Genomic DNA, 22262 nt, shown 5'->3' with positions numbered 1-22262 from the left:
TCTCTGAGCAATGTGCCAGTAGGCCAGTACTCTGTCTGCAGGTGTTGTAAAATGTTCAGCTACTAGGGTGCAAGCTACCATTCTTCCTCCAGCTTCAATTAAGTTTAATTACAGTTCTGCTTCCCTAGTAAAACAAAACCTCCAGTTTAACTGGCAAGCATTTCCTCAAGAAAGCCAGATTTACACCTGAATCCCTTTTAAACTTTTTTTTCTCCCACAAATGTGTTTTCTTCAGTTTTGTGGGTCTTTCACAGAAGAAATTAAGTATCTGATCCTACAAGCTTACTTAATCCTACTGCTTAGCACGGAATGTGTGCTGTCAGAAACTTATCTGAAACGTATGTACTTGTTCACAGTAATAAGCCTTGCACCTGCTAGAACATGTTAGGTGGGAGGGTTTTTTTTCCCACAAATTTCTGTATGGACAGAAGCAACTCAAATTAACACAGTCTCATCTCTTGAACAGAACAGACAACTGCTCAGGAACTTCTGTCAACTCCAAGGACAGTTATTCATTTACTAATCATGTGAAAGAAAAAAAGCTGCTATAAAGTCCTATTAAAGACATGAAATGAAAAAATTGAAGAAGCCACAAAAGATCCTTTTTTTTTCCTTCAGGAATTAAAAAAAAAAATCAGTTACACAAAAACTAACTTTAAACTAGATGACATAGTTTTAAGTTCTAAAATTAAAATATTAAACAAATATACCCCCTAAACAACAAAGATTAATGTCACTTTAAAAAAAAATACAGGAAATCTGAGTTCTGAGGCTGCAGACGAAGGAAGCAAGTCGAGCAGGTTTGGGTAAGCAGAGCAAATGTAGCAGAACAAACTATGTAGTTAATCTATTTCAGTGACAAAGTGTTTACAGACTCTTTGCATCTTTTGTAGCAGAAATTGTATTTTGAACAAAGCACCCTTTAAAGGCTCTATGCTATTTTTAAAAGTTCCCCTAGGTCTGATTATGTTTTAAGGTGCCACAAAATGGTATGAAATTAACTTGGGAAAAGCTGTACATAAATGCCTTACCATGATGGTAGCCTATGGTAGAATTCAGGTCTACAAACATATAAAATCATTATTCTGGTACTAGTTTATTTGACTACTTTATTCAATGAAACTTGAATACAAGTGAGGAGAAAAAAAAAGTTGATTGCTCTTTAATTCAATTTTCCTCTTGTAATATATATGCTAAACTTCTTGCAATGTACTAGGCACGCTAGTCAACACAAAGATAATTTTAAATCTTCCTTTCTCAAAAAGGAGTTACAGTGACAAAATCTTTCATTAGAAGCTAAACCCAAAAATGTAGCTGTGTATCTGGGACAGGATGCCTAATGTTAATGACACTACATTATAAAATTACATTCCTTCTGCTCAAATGGAAGTCCAAAGATTATGGATATTTTATTAGAAGAGCAGGATTTCTTCTGTGAGCTGTAACCAAATTAAAATAACCTTTTGTTGGTTTGATCCAATTATAAGTAATACTTGAATAACTCTAAGACAAACTTCTACAAGGCACCTGAATACAGATACTTCAAAGGAAAAAGAGAAAGTACACACATTACTTATAAATGAATGTAAGTTTCTGCTTGCTTTTGAGGCTGAGGCGTGTGTTACGTGTAGTATTACTGTACACTTTTTGAGTAGAGACTACACCCAACACTCAGAAATGCATTAAAAAGATTAAAAAAAAAAAGTTTGTGATGATAAATTGCTTGCTCTTTACCCAAATGAGATATGTGGAATTGAAGAAAATGAACAACCCTTATCTGTCACTGTTTTATTACAAGCTTTGGCAATAAAATGAGAAGCTATAAAAAGAACCTTTGTCACCAACAACCCTCTGATCATGGAGAAGGGGAAAGGGAGTTTGATGTTGTGTGGTTTTGGTTTTTTACTGGATTATAATTGTATGCAACATATGATAGTATTCACACTCTGTGGTTTTACAGAGGAATATTCTTATCTGAGCAGAACTACTGACAATCCCACAGGACTATATGTGAGAACCTGAGGATCTCAGTGCAGTGTCCTACTGGTGTTAGATAGTATTACTTATGTTAATAAACTGACAAAAATCTGCCCTGTGATAAGAAAGTACAGATCTAGACTTAAAATCTCTAACAAAAATAACATAAAGGACATTACCTCTAGCTGCTTAATGGCAAAAGGAGAACCATCTTGCTTTAATTTTTTAACAATTTCTTCCATACTATTTGCTGAAAAAAGACTAAAAGGAAAAAAACATAATAAATGAATGAACTGCTTCAGCCTCCCTCTTCCCTGTGATGTGCTAGTAACACAGAAATTGGAAACAGACCATAAGTGGGTGATTTTGCTTTTCTTAGGAATGTGTTCCCTGTTCTTCAGTTTTAACTCAGCTATCAGACATCTCTTCCCTTATAAATCTCAAACACTTCAATAAACCTCACTTACAAACTCTGATATTTATCCAGAGTACCATCAGGCTTATCTGTATTTTTATAACGCATCAAATCTTCAAACCATAGAATGGAGCTGATAGCTGGTGTCAACCTCTTTCATCTCTAAATTTAGTTACTGCCATCCCTTTTCCAAGATTCTTAGCTGCTTCTTACCACTCTCACTTACTTCTCCTTCCCTTTCTGATACACAGAAGTTCCAAACAATCTTTGAAATGGCCTTATACCAATGAGTATAAATGCACTACATAATGTTTCCTGCACAACTGAACAATTACTCTAAGGAATCACCATCCAACTTCTATAGAAACTGTTTATTTTAATGTGCCATAGTTGCTTAATAGAATAGTGTATGAATAGGGCAAATATGCTCAAGTACTTAGTATAGTGATGAGTGAAATATTTAATGAGCTTCAGATAAAGCTCCCTAAAGACAAAAAAGTTTCAATTACTGACTTGAATGTCATTTCTATCACCTTATTTGTGGAACACTGATACTGTTACTGGATTTAACTTCATGTTTTCTATTTAAAAGAATAAAAAAGAAAGACTGCTGAATACCTGTTAATCTTCTCCATATGTTCATCAAGTACAAACTCCTTTTCTTGATCAACTTTGCTCTATTAAAAAAGTAAATATATTTTATTTGGTTATTCTAGACTGAAAAGCTTATTAATACTGAAAAATTTCAGTGACTTGCGTTACAGAAATATAGTGTCATAAATGAGCACTTAATATTCATAAGACAGTGACCCTTTTAAGGAATTACAATTTTGCAGTATGTATGAATGAACACATCACTGTATCTTGTGAATGTAAAAGATGTACCTCATAACGCAGTGCTTGCTCTGAGCTACTACGTATGCATATTTCACGGGATGGTGATCTTACACACAAGTAATCATGACTATTCTATCAACACACTTCTATCAAAGACACTAAGACTGCCAGTGTAGATAAATCTACTCAAAAACCTGAGAATGCTTAATTAAAAAAAAAAGTTTGATTTTTCTTAAAAAATATACAGGTATGTATATGGCTTTTTTTTTTTTAAACAAACAAAACAAAAAAGCATTTTTCTTCCTTATCTTTTCTCTGTCATTTTACAAAATTTCATTTACACAACTGAAGAGTGTGAAAGATCTATTGGCCTTATGTGGAAAGGCTGTCAAACGTTTCACATCTTCTGGCATTAAGGGATTTAGAGGATAAGCAGATGTTTCAGTAACAGCAGCTGAAGCAGAGAAAGGTTTGCTGTCATTTCAGTTCTGGGAACTAAAAATACACAGCTTCCTGTCCCATTCAATGTCATCTTGTAAAACAGTACACTGCAACATATAATCACTCCTATTTCATAGCTTTCTATTTTGCCAAAATATTCAGTGCTACTATGTAAACTAGCTTATCACATTTGTTTTTCTAATTACTCTTTATATATAAACATAGGTGTTCCAAAACAGAAATAACAGGAGCAGACACTACTCATCTTAAAGCCAAACAACTGGGGAGTAATACTTGGATTGGCTGAATACAGTGAATCCTGGTTTGACTCCGGAAGTTTCCTTTCTTTCGAAATAAAATTACAATGCTCATCAAAACAGCCAAAATAGCCCTGAATAAACTGAATGTAAAGCCAAAACCTTTTATTTTCATGCCCACTGTAAGACAGGGGCTAATACAAATACTAATTATGTGTTCTCAATATGGTTATATTCACCTCCAAAATCACCAGAGAACTATGGGTTTGTCCACTGGAAGAACAGCACCTTTCTCCCCTTGAAAATCCTGCTTTAAGTCCTCAGGTGCTTTCCCTACAACGTATCTGCTCTCTGATAGTACTTATCCTATTGATAACTGCTGTGCTTATTCACAGTATTTCAATTATTTCAAGGTTACAAACATATAAAATATTTAAGAAATTAAGACAACAACCCGAGGCTTTACATTCAGGCTTCAAATCTGGACTGCAGGTGGTCTGCATCAAAATAATGCTAAAATTTACATCAAATGCATCAAGCTAGCAAAATATTTCTTCAGGTCGATAAAGCTTCTGGGATGGAAATATAACATCCACTTCCAAGTGAGCAGTGTAGCATTAAACAACTGGTACTATAACTTCTGCAGCCTCTGGACTAGGCCAGCAGTTCTATTCTTGTCTTTTGTGTTTGTCAGAATCCCTGAATTCCAGGCTAACTCCCCAGACTGCACTTGCTATCGCGTACAACTCCCAGTCTGCTAGTGGCTGTCTATTTTGCCTTCTGCAAAGCATGTTAGAAATCCAAGAGTAACAGGGGAAAAATTAAGCAGCAATGTATTTTCTGCATGAACATGCTACTGGCTGGAAACTTCCATACACACATAGAAAGAGAGAGAGCTGATCACAATAGGAATTTGAGGGGTATTCAAAATGAATAAAAAGTGAAGAAAGACTTTTAAATTTTAATTTTGACCACTGTAGGCATTAGTGCTACAAATTAGTATTTTCTAGAGTACAAAGAGTTTGGAAACTCATTATTTTTTAACCATAAAACAAATGATCAATAGCATGGATAAAAAAGAACTTGTATTTACATATATTTAACAATTCTGCTTGATTGCAGTCACTGATCAGATTACCTTCATGTGGTAAGAGTTCAACAAGTCTGCAATGTTTTCTGTTGAAGGAGATTTCAGTGCTATCAGGTCTTTCTCTAAGGCAGGTAGCTATTAAAAATAAGATTTAATTAAAAGTACGTAAAATAAAATGTACTTCTTGAATTATTACTGCTATGGTAATAGCACTATATAGTATATATGTATGTAAATACTCCCCTAGCCCCCACCCCTCAACTTTCAAACAGATCTTAAAGAGCTACCAAGCAAACAATGGAAGGAGCCAGAGTTCACTTTTCAGTGTTGAACCATCTGGATTTAACTATGTCTGCTGTGATCAGCAAAGAATTCTGCTTCCTAAGCAGACCCCCAGTGCAGCGCTGCAGCTGCAGCAGGTAAAGCCAGCCTACAACAGTCTGAGAGGAAAGAGCAGGAGCCTGGCAACCATGCTATGCTCAAAATAGTATCTAACCAGTTCCACAATGACAGTCATGGGTCTTCACACCGAAAAGGAAAGCAAGTCATTGTTTTTCCTTCACTGAAGTCCATGCAAGTTACTGGAACGTTATGACTCTGTCTTTATAAAATACACTAATTTTTACACTTTCTTACAGCCACTGTAAGAAACAAATAGGATATCTGTTAAGGAGACTGACAAAGAACACATTAATTGGGTGTGACTTAGATTAAAAACTTTCCAGTTGTATGAATAGTCTCTGATTTCCGACACCATTGTCTAAATTGTAAAATTTTTCAAGCAACATCAATTATTCTCAGTAAATCATGCCCTTCAACAGCAGAATCATGAAAACAGCAACATTTGCTCCCTCTTCCAAGCAAAGCTGTCACTAGCTGGCAAGTGTTACAACGACAGCTTGAGAGTATCTTACGATCCCTGTTCACAGTGCATGGCCAGCTAATACAACTGCGCCTCTGCACGCACTCAGGTTTCCCAGAGTATATTGGCGTGCTACACAGCTCAGACTTGTCATTACGGTTGTAGGCTGCGCTCTTGCTAGCACTGGTTAGCAGCTTACCTTTTCTGAGTCTACAAAATGTGTAGCGATGCCAGCTTTCAGTACATCTCTTCCTTTCAGCCTAAATCCTGTTAGTGCAAGGTAATAACCAATCTTTCCTGATAGTCTTGGCAAGAAATATCCTCCACCTACATCAGGAAAAAGGCCTGTAATAAACAAAACAAAACAAAAACTGTGAAGGGAGAAGAACTTGTCCTAATCATGCATGTAACTTAGTAACTATTTCTTCTTATCTCGCTTCCATCTCCCTCACTTTAGGCACAGCTCTCTTGCCCAGGTTTCATCTTGACTTGGTTTGACATTCCTCTGTCATCAAAACCTTTCCTAAAAGCAAACTCTTGAACACCTTCCAAATTGTATCCTTTCCACTGGCACATAATTTACAAACATATACCAGACAATAGTGTTCATTCTATTTGCCAACAACTTGAGACATTTTTAGATGCCTGAAGAATCAAGCGTGCTCTCAGCAGAAAACAGAAGAGACAAAAAGAACCGTGAAATAATTTGTTCAAATTCTGCTGCTTTTTCTCTGAAATCTCTTATTACAATAAAAACATCAAACAATGATGAAGTGCCTCTTGCACACCTAAGTTTGAACAAATTTTGAGGCTGAGAATTCATTAAGAGATCAACAATATTGTCAGGGTCTTCCTGAAAGTGGAGGCACAAGATGCTGACCTAATATCTGGCTCTTTGATAGGACTATGACTAACTATGTAATTAAAAAAAAAATGAGAAAACTTTCCAGTTTAGTGACTGTCTTACAATTATATTGTTTTTAAATCTACAGAGTACGATAATTTTAAAAATTCAAAGCTGTGAATAAAATTTGTAAGACTTTTTAAAGTGGTAATTGAAAAACACAAAAGTACTTTTGTCAAAGTTTAAATATTTAAAGTAATTGCTTTGTCAATATGTACCTTATTCTGTTATATATACACTAATTACCTACAGAATAAATTCAAACATGTTTTGTAACTTTTAACATACTTAAGCTTAAGAAAACTTAAGCTTAGCTGGTATCAATCTCAGAAATGGAAAGAAGCAGCATCCAGTTACTACTTTGAAATAATCACCAATGGGGCACTCATGAAACGGAAGGTCTTTTGAAGAAGGTAAAGGTTTGGTGTTGGTTTTTTTTCATTTTGAGAGAATAATGAAACATGAAAATACACTTAAAAGATTACAAATGACCAATAAGAAACTCGGAAAACTCTTGCCAAATCAGAGATATTAACTGGGAATATTAAGATGTACGTAAGGAGTTTAAACGGGATTCTGATAGAAGGTGGTAACTTTTCATTCACAAGTAATTGCTTTCAGTCACAAAAGAGTCAATGTATATATTATAGAAAGACCCTATTATGAGTATTTTAAGATGTGGGAAATTAGTGGTCCCTGAATATTCCTCTCCATTGGATTAAATCAAGGGGATGTGTCTTTCAGAAAGAAAGTGTTCTCCTCTTCAGTGTTTTCCTCTCCTCAATAATGTTTAAAGTTCATCATTGCGTTATGTTCTCAGCCATGTCTTAGCTTCTCCTCTAGTTCCCTCTTGGTCCTCCCTTAGTTCTGCTGCCTCTAATACATCACAAGTTGTTTTAGGAACCACTTGCTAAGAGTTATAGTTGTAATATTCTAGTCCCATTCTCGCTGACGTGTGTGTTGCCATTAACTGATTTATTCCTCATCCCACAGGCTACTGAGACATACCGCTCTTGTCCCAAAATGCTGAAGGTCTTGTTGGCCCCCTTTAAAAGCCCTAAGCTGTATTAACCCCAATTCATCACTTATCTTCTTTTTCATCTGTACTCAAATTCTGAATAGTCTACTCTGCATTTTACTTTCTCAGTTTGAGCCATCCTATCTGCAATGTTGATGCCAGGACTGTCACTTAGTTTTATGTTTCTATTCATCTGTCTCCCCTTAGATTTCCTACTACTGCAAAAAAACCCTCTCGTTTAAAAATGAAACTTCTCTTACAAATGCCCTCCAAAGAAAAAAGACAATTACATTATTCTCCCCATCCACCAGGACTGCAACAGCAACAACCTTTTCCTCTTTGCTGTACTTAAAATACCGATGCTGAAGTACTATTCTCCCCATGCTCCAGTAAGTTTCCAGAGGAAAAGTCATCTTCCTATTGGGATCTTTCTGGCCCTTCCACATGGCCATACACAGGGAAACTGGTTCTAAATAAACTGAAGTTCATTAGCTTAAGTTGCTTAAAGGTGAATAAAACTAAACTGAATGAAGGTTTCTTTAATTATTACGGAATTTGCAAACAGGACTACGGAAGGTGTAACTAATCCATTTTAAATTTACTTGGTTGCATAAACATAGTCTGCTATATCTTCTATTGTATCCTTTTCAAGATCCCTGTCTTCCGTTCTTCTTATAATTTTACTTCTCTAATCCCCGTTCTACATATTCCTCTTAATTTTCTCAATAATGCTTCCCATATGTTTCTGCTTGCTACTGGATATCTCTTAACGTATTCCATATACTAATTTTTTTTCCATTTTGATAGAATTTACCAATTATTTCTCAAATCTATACTTAAATAAGAGAAGAATTGAATGTCTGCTGGGCTGATCAGGTTAAAAGCCTATGCTGACTTGCAGTTTGTGCTCCGAGACAGATGCAGCACACTTCGCTGTAATCCCAACTGTGAAACTCTGCAGTTGCCAAGCACAAGATAAAGGTAGCACTTCTCCATTCCTACCTTATCTTGCAGAGGTGGTTGGAGATTTATTAGTAAATGACTTACAAAAAGCAAAAACTTAAAGGGATATACAAGAAAGTGTCCATTATTATTACAACATCACCTTAAAGCCCACCTCTTACAATATACTTTCATCTTTTGTTCTCACCAGTGATTTTTCCATACCCTCCTACACCTAAGCTGCTTTCCAGGGCTTTATCTTATCTATGTCAGCTTCAAACTCCTACAATCTAGAACTGCCTTTTATTTCTATTTGCAAAGTGGCATATCTATCTATATCCTTTTATTTATGGTGGTGTATAAAGGCAGAATAATTGTGTGAAAATGTAGCAGCTGAATGAACGCTTTGTTTTCATTTCACAGAAAAGGTGTAATGCCTACTGAAATAAGTGAACATATGAAAAAGCCAATTAATACAATATCTAGACAGCTAGACACCACAGAGATCAAAACAGCTAAGCCCTTAAATCCAAACAGATTACAGTGTTTTTATTTCTAATTGATCCTAAAAGGGTTTTAATTACTTTCTTTCCTAAGCAACCTCTAAGCTTTTCCTTTACATGTCTTCACAGTCTATTTTGGTTTAACTAAGTCCTTGTCAACACAAGAAATGTACGGAAAGTACATAATTTTTGTTAATGTAAGATTATACATATATTTACCTTTGAAGAAGAAAGCAAAGAAGGTGTCTTTATTATTTGAATAATTTCATATGCCAGAGAACATCTCTATTTAGTTTAATTTTAAAAAAGTTTCCTGCAAATGGTTTTCTTGTACAACAACTGATTATGAACTTCAGGAGATTAGGAAATTCAGGTTGTATTAATGCTTGAGCTATTTAGTTTACTAAGTTTTCTTTCAGCAGAGAAAAACATTTGGAGGGCTGTAATAGTTTTGTTTTTCTCATCCGAAACTTATTTGTTAAGAAAAATTACATGACGTTTATCAGCTAGCAAGAATTGATCCAATATTTTTTTCAGGAGTTAAAATGATAATGAGCTTGCTTATACTTGGGGAGTTTAATATTTTTTACTTGACTTAACACTCACAGCTCATTTAATATTTTAAGAATTTCAGAATAAGTCTTATGAAATGTTTCATACAGGCTGGATAGCAATAACAATAGATAGTATGTGTAAGACACCTTTAAAAATATGAAAAATGCTAGACCTTCTAAGCATTACTAACAGAGGGCACTACAAAAACCCAATCATTAGCTAAGCGTGCATTTTAACTGCAGTTGTAATGACATTATTGTACTTAAAATACTCTCAACAAAAGCAGAATATTACAACTTTTATTTTATTTTCAGAACTGAGTCTTGCTTTTTTTTTACATTATTTCTTAGTGGCAACATATGTAACTGTTTGGAAATTATTTTAAGAAAATAATGGTCATTACTCTTTACAACTACTTCTTTGAGGTGAAACTAAGACTGAACCTAATAGCACCATATCTGGTGCCATTAAAACTCTTTAACCACCAGAGAAGGTTCTCTATTGTGAACAAATGTGTTCAACAGGCCCGCATATGACAGACTAGCCTCAGCTCCCTGCTTGAGGACATAGAGGTAAGAACAACTGCAATCATCCTTCAGCTGCCTTGCCATTAAAAAAAAAAAAAAGATGATACTCTGATCTTGCCCGCACACAATCTGTACACAATCGTAATGAGTCTACATTAATAATCTACAAGAAAAGCTGAAATTTCCAAATCTGTCTCATTAACATGGCAGATCAGCTTGTAGTACAGCCAGTTTGACTCACTGACTTCCAAATGTAAAGCTGACATACTGCACTGGGATCTTCACACTTTATCTGCTTACATCTGTAGCAAAGAATTAAATCCTCAGATCCACTTCCTGACAGTCTTTGTGTCAGTCTCCACAGTAAACCCCAGGTTAAGAACCTCAATGATCAACTTCCCTGAATACAGATAAGTTTCAATTAATTTAATACAGAATACTTTGCATATATGGTCATCTCCAATTCCTTTTTTAAAGATTTTCTTTCATTACCGCCACTGCTTTCAAAGACATTTCATCCTGATTACACAGTGTAACTTTAAACGTGTTAACGTGTGATAAGCTGTTAAAATACTTACCTATTGCTGTTTCCGGCATTGCAAAAAGTGTCTTTTCTGTAGCAACTCGGAAATGTCCATGGACTGAGACGCCAACTCCCTATGCATGGAGCACAAGCAAAGGACACAGTTATAAAATTACTGGTAAAAATAACCACAACCATAATCCTATATAACATACCTCTTGCTTTGCTTTACAATGAAATAGTGTTAGATTTACCATGCACATCTCAACAAAATATTAAAAGGCCTTTTATGGTTCAAACACTAATAAAGCATCATATTACCTTTATGATTTGGCTGAAATAGCATTCTATGCTTTAAAACATTGATGAGTCATACGGAGATTAACTTCAAAAACCCCATGAGTGACAGCAAGAATAGAAACAAGTTACCCCATTTTCTCCATTAGACTACTAAGGGAGCTGACATCCTTTTGCTAATGTTACCCCAAGTATTATTTTTGCATATACTTCAAACAACCAACAAAAAAAAAAGCCAGTACTTCTGGAATACACAGGAATTGCACAAAGTTGTAATTATAGGACTTTTAAAAGTAATAAACTACTCTTAGAATGCGATAATTACCTACTTTAACAATACACAGAAGTATTTTAAGCAGGAAAAGCCTTCAGCATTATTGATTAAAATTCAAAGCATGTAGTTAGAAACTCACTTATTTAACCTGAGGACTTTTGTTCTCCAAGTCAGAAATAGAATTCACGCTTCTAAGTATCTAGCCCTCTTCTCTAGCAGTCCTTCCTGATGAGACACTTCCCTTGAGAGCAGGAGAGCTCCTGGTGTTGTCTTATCACGTATTTTCTGATCTAGGCAGTGAGCAGCAGCACGCACCCCTCCCACCCCCCCAAAATACACATTTTCAGTTCACACAAAATTAATTTAATGTAAAGAAATGTTCAATAAGCAAACTGACAAATTGTAAAAGAAGTAGATATCTGACAAAATTACTAATAATATTTGAAGTAATCCAAGAATATTTGGATTACTGGGTACAATTTTACTGGGTAAAGAAGTCTCACTTCTCAGAGCTTATCTAGATGATACATGTCAATGCGTGTTAGATCCTACCTGGAGACAAAACCCTCTACTGAATATTTCAGAACAAGTTTTTTCATTCAAATATTTTCGCTCTTCCTTTCCACTGTTTAGCTTGCTTACTTTCCTCAATATTAAATTTCATTTTGTTTAGTCCTCCTATCCATCAAATTTTTCTATTAATACCAAGAAATCTTAAATATCATTGGCCAACAGAAGTCAGTGTCTAACGAAGACGTAATAGATTTTTAAATAACGTTTCTAGTTATTTAGATACTAGAAAAATGGCATTTTACCCAACTAAGGCTACAAGTCTTCAGAAACATCTTCAGAAATGTCTTGCCCAGCAAGAAATTAATTGTCACTGCTTATTCCATTAGGGTGATACATGACTAAATTTGAAAATATCTTCAAGTTTTTTTCTGTAAAATGAGTATCTGCCAGTCTCAGGTTTTAATACAGATGTATGAAGTTTTTAAGTTTCCAATCTAATTTCTTGAGAAATGAACACTTAAGGGAACTGGTTATCATACTTGATTTTATATCCAGAGACTAAGACAAATTTATACACATGAAGTATTGCTGTTTCAAGGAGGCAAATGGGATCTGAGCAAATACCTGAACTTTATCTGCATAGAGTACAATCTTATGTCTTTTCCCTTATCTGTCCTTCAGTCTTTTCACTTGAGGACTGGTCAGAGGCTGTAGATCTCATCTGAGCAGCAGCAAGGGCAATGGCCCTCTATTTAGTTCTGTTGCAAATGCAAAACAACATGTAAAGCTACGTTCACTCCTAAACCAGCTCTAGAACTCTTAAGTTAAATGGAAATGTGACTTCATCACTTCCAACTTTTTTTTAATATCATAACAGCATATTTTCACTGCATTGGGCAAAGCCTTTCCTACAGTAAGACAAAGCACAATATTTCTGCTGTTATTTTTATGCATGTTCTGCAATAATGACCTTTTTATAAACATAACAAAATTTTTTAAAAATCATACCCATTTTGTTCTTTCTAATGCTTAAATTAATTTTTTTCTAATCCCATATCTAAGAATACAAATACTATCAAATTTTCAGCTTGAGTGTTAAGTAACAAAGACTCGAGTGTGAACTCCATGGAGAGAGCTTCTCTTCCAAGCTTGTTCTTTTTTCAAATGATAAAAATAACCATAGCGTTTTAATAATAAAAAGTTGAAAGAGGTAATTTTCTTTTGGAAGAAATAATTAAATCAGATTTCACTTTCTCAAGTGCTTAAACCATAATTGGATTTGTTTTCTAGATAGCCTTCAACTTTTATAGTACAGATAAGAGCTTAATTTCAGATGTATATTTAAGAGACTAAAACTGTATTTTCTTCTTATCCGTTATGAAGAAAATGGTGCAAATATGTCCTTGCTTCTTTGAAGATAATTTCTAAATAATCCAACACTAAGATAAAATTAGGAGAAAAAAATGAGTTAACACCTTGAAGGTACAAACCCCAGTAATTTATCAAACTGCTGATCATATGCTTTCGTATGTTTATTTGTAACCTCCCAAATGGTTATTTTAGCACACTAGCTGTATGTGTTTAACCTTCTCCATCTAATATAGGGGACAGATGCTTGTCAGTTTAATAGTGTCCTCTGTACAGAACAAACTCTTCCAGCCAGAAGTCTAAATGCATTCCTCCTCCATTTCTGGATTTAGTTTTGTTTTTTTTTTTTTAATTTAACTTAATCTTACATAGCTAGAGTCCCACCTAAGAGGCCCTTCACACTATTAAAATATCTGCAGTTGGGCTGTGTTCACTTCACCACATAGTCGCAGCATTTACACAAACAAGTCTTGATGTTATAATGTCCTTTATTAAAATACACTATATCCGGCACTGTCAGAACCCTACCTTTGATGATCTTCAAATATATATAAAGCTAATGTCTTCCTTCAGACTTTTCCAGGATAATAAATTTCTATGGTGAATCAGGCTTGGTTTTTAATTCAGACAGTTTATCTTAATACTGGCATGATACTTTTTTTTTCCATTGACAGCTGGATATCTGAATTTTGTAAAGGATACTTAAAGAAAGAGACTAGAAATTACAGAGTTAAGAAATTAACAAGCAATCAACTTAAACAATCTTTCTGTAGGCTTTATCTAGGAATTAATCAAAAACATAGATAAGAGCAGAAATGGTGGTCTGACAACATATTACTGCACCCAGATTGGCTATGAAGATGTTTTGTTACAAATTACAGATTTTTTTACTACATGGGTATTAAGATATTAATCTTAAAAACAGCGTGTTACAACTTGACTATTAGACTCAGCACAACACATAATATTATAGGCAATTTGGTCTGAATTTATCTACAAGCTTCGGAAAAAGCCAGTAGAGAATATGAATTTTACTTCCCATACACATGATTTCCTGCTCAATGCTGTATTTGAAAAGTCATTATGTGACTGTGTAGAGAAAATTTATCATTGATTTTCATTTTTTTTTCCTCACAATGAATACAGAACCTTACTAAAAGTATTCTTCTACTGAAAAACAATGTGCAAATTACTGATAGATGGAGAAATGGAATACAGCTACTATAAATCTTAAAAGTTAAGCTGTAGCCAGGAGGCTGTATTATCTTAAATTGAGAATGACCCATATTAGTAAATCAGAGAAGTCATCACCTCTAGGGGAGTTATTAAGGGCCATCACAACAGAGAACCATACAGAGTAAAATAAAAATTCTGGTTCTGAATGACATACGTGAACATCTGTCCACATACAGAAAAGTAGATCTGTGTCACAGCAAAACCACAAATCACACTTGTCTATTTACTAAATAACCTAACTCAGACTGTAAAGGAATCGCTGCCTAGGAAAGCATAACTCACAGAATAAAAGAAATGCAACCAGAAAAGGCCCTCCAGGAATGTTGCTTGTATCATCTTCACTAAGCTGATAAAGAATTTTTAGCTGTTCAAGCCAGCAATTTTATGATAATATCAATATTAATATTGTCTGCAGTGGAAGTCCTGTTGTAACAGTTCACACCCAATAATTACACTCATTTTTAACTGCATGAGAATACAGTTCTTGGTAGGGCTAGAACCACAAAAGAAATGTGGCAATCAACAAACTGAGCATAACACAATAAGGGGCAAATATATCTGAATACAAATGTGTAAAAATGGCCAAGGTGCAGCAAAAATGTTCTCAAAGGAATTAGTTGGCAAAGTAAGCAAGTGGAATTATTCAGGAAGCAGCAGGAGTTTACAGCTATGTTAGATCAAAAATCACTGATGTAAGAGCATTGCCCCCTGCATCCAGACACAGCAAATCTTAAACTGAATCAAAATTAATCTTTGTTTATCATTAATGTTATGGACCACTGCAAAGAGTATCATCCATTTTTATCTGTAGATACTAACAGCCAAGATGACTTAGTGAACCAGATCAATGCAGCACAACAGATCAATTTGGACTGATGACATATAGACAACTTTATAGAACTATTTTAAAAAATATTATTAAAAACCTAGTGCTTTTTGTGAACTTTTCAATCATTTGGTATGGCATTTTAAAACACAAAATATTAATGTAATATAATTTAAATATAAAATATTAATTTTCACATACTGATTACATATTAGAGATTCACAGTCTAAATTTCAACACACATACAGAAGCACAACGAGCTGACTGGAGATATATTATCTGTAATAATGCCTGATGTTAAGTATTTTCCTTACAGCCTAGTGCCAAAAATGCAAGAAAGCTTGTGCTATGATTAATGACCAATATTTGATGAATACTCTGATGCTTTGTGGCACAAATCAGTGACACAGCCCATTCCAGTCATGTTTTCAAAAGTATACTTCTATCTTCACCATAGAGTCAAACATAATATTAAAAACACCAATTTCTGAAAATCTTATTTGATGAACTACCAGCATTACCTGTTCTCCTGACCCCTAATTATTTAAACAAATTTGATCCAAATATATTAACAGTATTCATTTAGGTCAGGTTCTTCTTAAATTGGATCTTGGAAAAAAAATTACATAGACCACTCTGTCTACCAATGCTGCTACAATGAGTGTCCTTTTTCAACAGAATTTGAATTTAACTTTTTAAAGCCCTGTTTTGATTTTTCTACCACTAGCCAAAACTTTTAAATTATTTCAAGCCATTTTTATTGGGGTAGTTATCTGCAAGAGCCATATTTTTTCCCTGCATAATCTGCAGAGACTGATCCAGTATTCTGATGGTGAGCACCCATATGAGTGGTGGGCCATACAGAAGCTGCCGTGGCAGTTAAACACGTGCCTCTGCAGCAGGGATTGAGTGCCTGCAGTTTCATGTCCTCCCTTTCCATATATGTTGGCTTCTCCAAGGCAAAAAGCAGCAGGTTGAACGGTTTGGTCTCATGCTCCAGTCTGGCACACAGACACTGTGGCTTGACAACCATGACACAAACATAAAAACTTCAACCAAGGATTGCTTCTAATTACTCAGAATTTTCTGAAATCACTTATTTTCAGAATTAAGAATGTTTTCTTCGGGTTTTTTTCACTACTGTAAAAGTACTTTCTAAGACTCACATTTAGTAAGCCTACAAAACTTCCTGGCTGCAAGAGTCAGCTACATTTGTTATCAAATACTCTCTCATGTCAGAGGAAGCAGAACTTTTCATGGACACAAAGACTTCTGCTGCAACAAAAAGAAAAGATAAGATGTAAGAGGACTTAGATCTGAAAAGCATATAGCAACAGTAATTAGTTACTAGCCAATTAAACTTTTCTTGTGTTAAATAGAAAGCATTCTTTTTTCCCCAGTGTTGTTCCCCAGTGTTTCCCTACACATACATATGCGTCAGAAATAGTGTGGCCAGCAGGACTAGGGAAGTGATCGTCCCCCTTTAATCGGCACTGGTGAGGCCACACCTTGAATACTGTGTTCAGTTTTGAGCCCCTTGCTACAAAACAGACATTGAGGTGCTGGAGCGTGTCCAAGGAAGGGCAACGAAGCTGGTGAAGGGTCTAGAGCACAAGTCTTATGAGGAGTGGCTGAAGGAACTGGGGTTGTTTAGCCTGGAGAAAAGGAGGCTGAGGCTGAGACCTTATCGCTCTCTAACACTACCACTACAGGAGGCTGTAGCGAGCTGGGTGTCAGTCAGTAACAAGCAATAGGACAAGAGAAAATGGCCTCAAGTTGCACCAGGAGAGGTTTAGATTGGATATTAGGCAAAAATTCTTCACCGAAAGACTTGTCAAGCACCACTGGAACAGGCTGCCCAGGGAAGTGGTTGAGTCACCATCCCTGGAGGTACTTAAAAGATGTGTAGATGTGGCACTTAGGGACATGTTTTAGTGGTGGACTGGGCAGTGCCAGGTTTATGGTTGGACTCAGTGATCTTAAGGGTCTTTTCCAGCCTAAATGATTCTATGTTCAGGAAAGGACAATAATCGTGGGAGTTTTATTATTTCTAAAATTCTGGAAGACAAGCTCTGTCCCTTTGTCCCTCTCTATTACCCAAAAATACAGCTACTGTGAGAAAATTGTATGTCCAACTCACCATATCTTAATGGCTGAAGGGAAGGCAGGCAAGTGGGAGGGAACCCATTTCAGCAACTTGCATCAACACATAACTAAGCTTTTGAGTTTTTTCTTAAACTCAAGAACTCAACTTTAAGAACTTCTGGTTCTTAAAGACCAGCCCATGCAACAGAAGTTTATTTAAACAGGGGCATGGTTATTTGGGATGACAGGAGTGAATTGAGGGGATTTTGTAATGATGTTCTATTTCTCAGGAAAAAATGCTTTAAAAGTATAAAACAGATTAAGACTAACTCAAGGAGAAAATGAGCATTCAAATTCTTCTGGAAATGAGAAGAAATAGTAGAAATATGAAAGGATGGAGAAGCAGGCAAAGATCATTCTCTTCAGAACTTTTTTCCTTGATCTATAATAAAGGGAAGAGGAGGAAAATGATGAGATAACTCTCAGTATGAGACTAGGCATCTACATGAAGGTCCAGAATTAGAGAAAAATAGTGGAACTTTTAACAAGAAAGAGTCTGATGTTAAATGGAAAAAACAAATCGGTGCAGAAGCTTGCAAAAATCTCTGCAATGACAGCCAATACTGCAGGGGTAGGAAAGCTTTCCATAAAGCCACAAACAAAACCTCCTTTAAACATACCCAGGTTTCAGAAAAAAAAAAAAAAAATCTGGAAAGTAAAACTTAAAACTTCAACTTCAGTCTCAGAGCAGACAAGTGATGTTTGCTTTAGGATGTGATCTGTATGTCATTACATCGCACAGAAAGGCAAACACTTATTCTGTCATTCTAAAATACTAAACGCAGTATGATTTTATAATACCGACGTCTGTAAAATGTATGTTAAGGAAGTCTGCCTTTCTTTTCTGGGTGTAAAATACTGTCATCTATTCCTTTCCGTAACGTACATTAAACAACCCAGTCATTGTAGATTTGGGAGACAGAGGGGAAAAGAGTTTTACTTACTACACCAGTACTGACCTGTAATTTAAAGTACTTGTTTTCAAGACAGTGCTTTATGATAAGCCCTTTGGGGAATAAGATCACATGCAAATCATTGAACATTCAGTGGTTATTTTTTTTTATGTCAAGAGCTGCTGATATTATAGTCCGATTAGCTACAAAATGAAGTGCACCATTTGTCCCTAGGATCATACGCAGGAGCTTAGCCTGCAGACCAGCTTGCCAGATGGTAAATATCAGCAAACAGGGAATGCTTTCTTAGTACTGCCTCAGCATTGTTTTCCACATCCTGTATACAACAGCTAAGTGGTACACAAGTCAATCTCAAAGATTTGTTTCAAAGTACAATAAATAACTACTTGCAAAATCTGTATTCTATTTTACAGTAAACGCTGCCTTCAGCTTTGAAGAACTGGCAACAAAATGGGCCACAAGCTTCTATGTGGTACGCAGGCTTGAGTTTCCAGAGGGAGGGAGGGAGAGAGGGGGGACAGGAAGAGAGAGAATCGGAAAGCAGCTTATCTAGGTTTAGTATGACAATTACTTTTACTTCAGAGCAGATTTTAGAGCATAAATTAAAACAAACCCAAAGATGTTCAAGTTTCAGAGCACGACGACTGACAAGAGGCATGACATATTTACAAAAAGGAAGAAAAGAAGAATCAGGAGAGGTCCCAAGAAGCACTTACATGTCTAAGTTCCAGTTTCCTAGCTATAAAAAAAGGTTAAAGGGGTAATAATGTCAATTACATTATAGAACAGCTGTGCTATGCAAAATAATAGTTTTTTGTTAACTTTTACATGCTGCAGTTAGTCACCCAAAGCACGTATGTATATAGGTATATTAATAACTAATAAGCATAATTTCTATAGTTTGCAATAAATTTTGCACCACACATTAAACAACAAATGAATAGCTGTTTGTTGTGTGAGCAATATCCACCTGTGCACTTCATGACTGAACATTCCTCTAATTAAAAATTGTATCACAAGTGGGCAAAAAATGTGAGATTTTACAGATATGGTTAATTCTAGTGTTTCCTAGTTTTTTAATGTTAGCCTCAAATGCTGCTGCCTACACCTCTGTATAAAAGCTATATGCACAGAATTTATATTAATACATCCTAAAAGCAAATAAATAAATAATTTTTAAAACCAGATGGAAAGACACATTACAATGTGGAGGAAAATGAGGAGTTCCCCCCACATTGTATTTTATATGCTGAGGAATATCAGAAGAGACCTATTTTAAACATTTACATAGCAGCTGCAATTGCTGCAGGCTATATTATTTGTCCGGCTTCTTTTTTCACAGATTCTCTATTAACAGCTCATAGTTCAAGTGAGATCATGAGGAACTAAAGCAGTTGGTTGTCTTTACACTTCCCACCTTCCTCTTTCAGGCTTCAGTCACTTCAAATAAACATATTGAAATGCCAATATTCAATGGTTTACAAGATTTTAACTTTGGTTTTAGATAAAGGTTCACAACTTCTATTTAAATACTTTTTTTTAATGGAAAAGAATAGGCGAACATCAAGTGTTACGTTCACAATGATTTTGTTTCACTAGCCTGCAAGAGAATATAGCAATGCCACGCAAGTTGCTCAGAAAGAAACACTCTGTCTACGCAGATGTCCACGCTGATAAATGGTACAGAGAGCAACAGGAGACCCTTCTCTTCTGCTTTTACATCACTGGGATCTGGTTTTGGTAGTAGGCAGATTCAGGCTGCGGACCACTGAATCTTTAAGACGTTCTCTCCCTTTCCTCCTCCCACCTACTGCAGCAGTCCAGCTAGTTGTAACTTGGAGCCTAACTTGTGAAGCCTGGGAATAAAGATTTTTATTTGTGTTTTTTATCTGCAGCAGTAAGAAAAGTGTGGTTCTCCTTATGCTGCTTTGGTCCTGACTACAGAATATCAGGCAATCAAAAACCCAAATAAATCCATTTTACAAATATGTAATTTAAATTCAACAGTGATGTTCACTTTTTAAAACATGTTTTGGAAGAAATAAGGAAAAAAATACGTTATTTGCAGATGTATACCAGAAATTTTACATATATGTTGGTAGCGAAATTATAGCCATACAATCTGGATAAAAATGGGACAGGATAAGGACAGCTATTGCTCAACGCCAGCTCCTTTGTGTACTGAAATTCTATTGACTAAAATGTATAACACACAGGCCGTTTATGACATCACTACCAATTTACTTGATAAGAAATATCAATGTAATAAGAACTGCTAAGGTGTTAACTTCAGACATTTGTAACTATATTGGTAGAATCCCCATGGTACCTGTAGCAAGCCTCTAACAACACTGTTCAAGAAAACATCATATTAAGTTAGCTGTTGTAAAGTGTTCACTGTAAATTACTTTTTTAGTCTCAGTAAACTCTCTTAAAACTTGTACTGTATATCTAAGCCCTCATTTTCTTTGATGAATGTGGTCCAGATCTGCCAGACCACTCACATATAGGCCATATGTAACGTAAGGTAATATACAGACATGTGAACAAATAAACAATACATTAAGTAAACAAAATATTGATTGAACATCTTCCCCTCGATAACATTTGAATTTAAGTAGTTTAGAAAAATGAGAGATGCAGCTGATATTTTGAATATTGAATTGGAAAACTTTTGAGATGTTTTTTCTATTAAAATAAGCATTAGAAAAAAAAATTACAGCTTAAATTATATGCAAGCAGTACAAAGTGTAAAAAGACTCCTGAAAATAAATACTCCTGAAAATTGACTTCACCAGTTCTTGTAAGAAATTCCTTCATTTTAGGAACTGGCCTTCTTTTCACATAATTCTTCTTATTTCTGTGATTGAGAATGATTTCTATTAAAAATACTGATTCCTGAAAAAAGACAACAACTTTCTATGATACTTTTGGAGCAAACTCCTTCACAGCTTTTAGCTATTTATTCCACACAAGAACCTCAAACAGCTAAGAAAAAAGTGAATATGTTTTTTTCCATACAGAGCAACCATGGGAAGCAGGCCAACTCCTACTGTGACATGCCAACATGCATTTCTTGGCAGCAAACATCTCTAAACACACATAAAAGCACAAGGGACCATTTTCTATAAACTGTTTTTAAAAACTGCTGATTGATTTCATTAGCACTTGCAGTTAATCTAATATTTTTGCATGTCAGGCATTTACTTTCACCTACTGAAGAAGTTTGCTACCAAGAAAAAATACACATCTGATGTAAATCCCTATCAAGTCTTTCCCCATAGCTCTCAGAATGTCATTACAAAGAGTTAACACTGGAAATGTACAAAACATTACTGAACAAACTTTTATAATCATAAAACATTTTCAGAATGTTGTGAGGCAAAATTTCACAAATATGCCAGATTAAAATCGAAATAAAACACTGCACACTCCTTCCAAAGAATTAAGAATTAACATTTTGGCAAGTCTTTATTGATCAAAGCAGAGTAAAAGCTAAAAACAAAGCAGTGCTCCACTTTTTCCTGAAGAGGGTTAAAATGCCATCCTTCCCCAAAAGTCAAGTTCTTCTTAAACCCTTACTAAGACAAATGGACTTTACATGACAAAACAGAGAATAATTACAGAAGAAAGATGCAAACTTCAGCTAAGCAAATTTCTGCCTTAAAGACCTACATATCAGGTCCTGAGATCTGATTTACAAGGAAAGTCAGATTCTTCTAAAAATGTCAGCCTCTGGAATCTTTTGCTGAAAATGAGGTGATATTAACACACACAGAAAAAAGAAGTAAAGCTAAATGGTGGGTACTCAGGTCACTCTTCTACTGCAACATAAAAA

The 22262-nt window shown here is 35.2% G+C and overlaps 1 protein-coding gene across 1 annotated transcript in view; it reads right to left on the bottom strand.

The window, feature by feature from the left end:
- Window positions 1-22262, bottom strand: part of HIBCH (3-hydroxyisobutyryl-CoA hydrolase) — a 47494-nt gene that overhangs the window by 12373 nt on the left and 12859 nt on the right. The window contains exons 7-11 of the mRNA XM_086750473.1: window positions 10907-10985; window positions 6079-6224; window positions 5066-5152; window positions 3011-3069; window positions 2157-2238 (exon numbers count right to left, since the gene is read on the bottom strand). Of these exons, the coding sequence (XP_086606599.1) occupies window positions 2157-2238; window positions 3011-3069; window positions 5066-5152; window positions 6079-6224; window positions 10907-10985 (453 nt within the window). The remainder of the gene's footprint in view (window positions 1-2156; window positions 2239-3010; window positions 3070-5065; window positions 5153-6078; window positions 6225-10906; window positions 10986-22262) is intronic.

Source organism: Chlamydotis macqueenii, chromosome 6 (assembly GCF_036417535.1).
Source record: "Chlamydotis macqueenii isolate bChlMac1 chromosome 6, bChlMac1.mat, whole genome shotgun sequence".
Taxonomy (NCBI): Eukaryota; Metazoa; Chordata; class Aves; order Otidiformes; family Otididae; genus Chlamydotis; species Chlamydotis macqueenii.
Note: the sequence above shows the minus strand (reverse complement) of the source record. Positions and strands in the feature narration are given on the sequence as shown.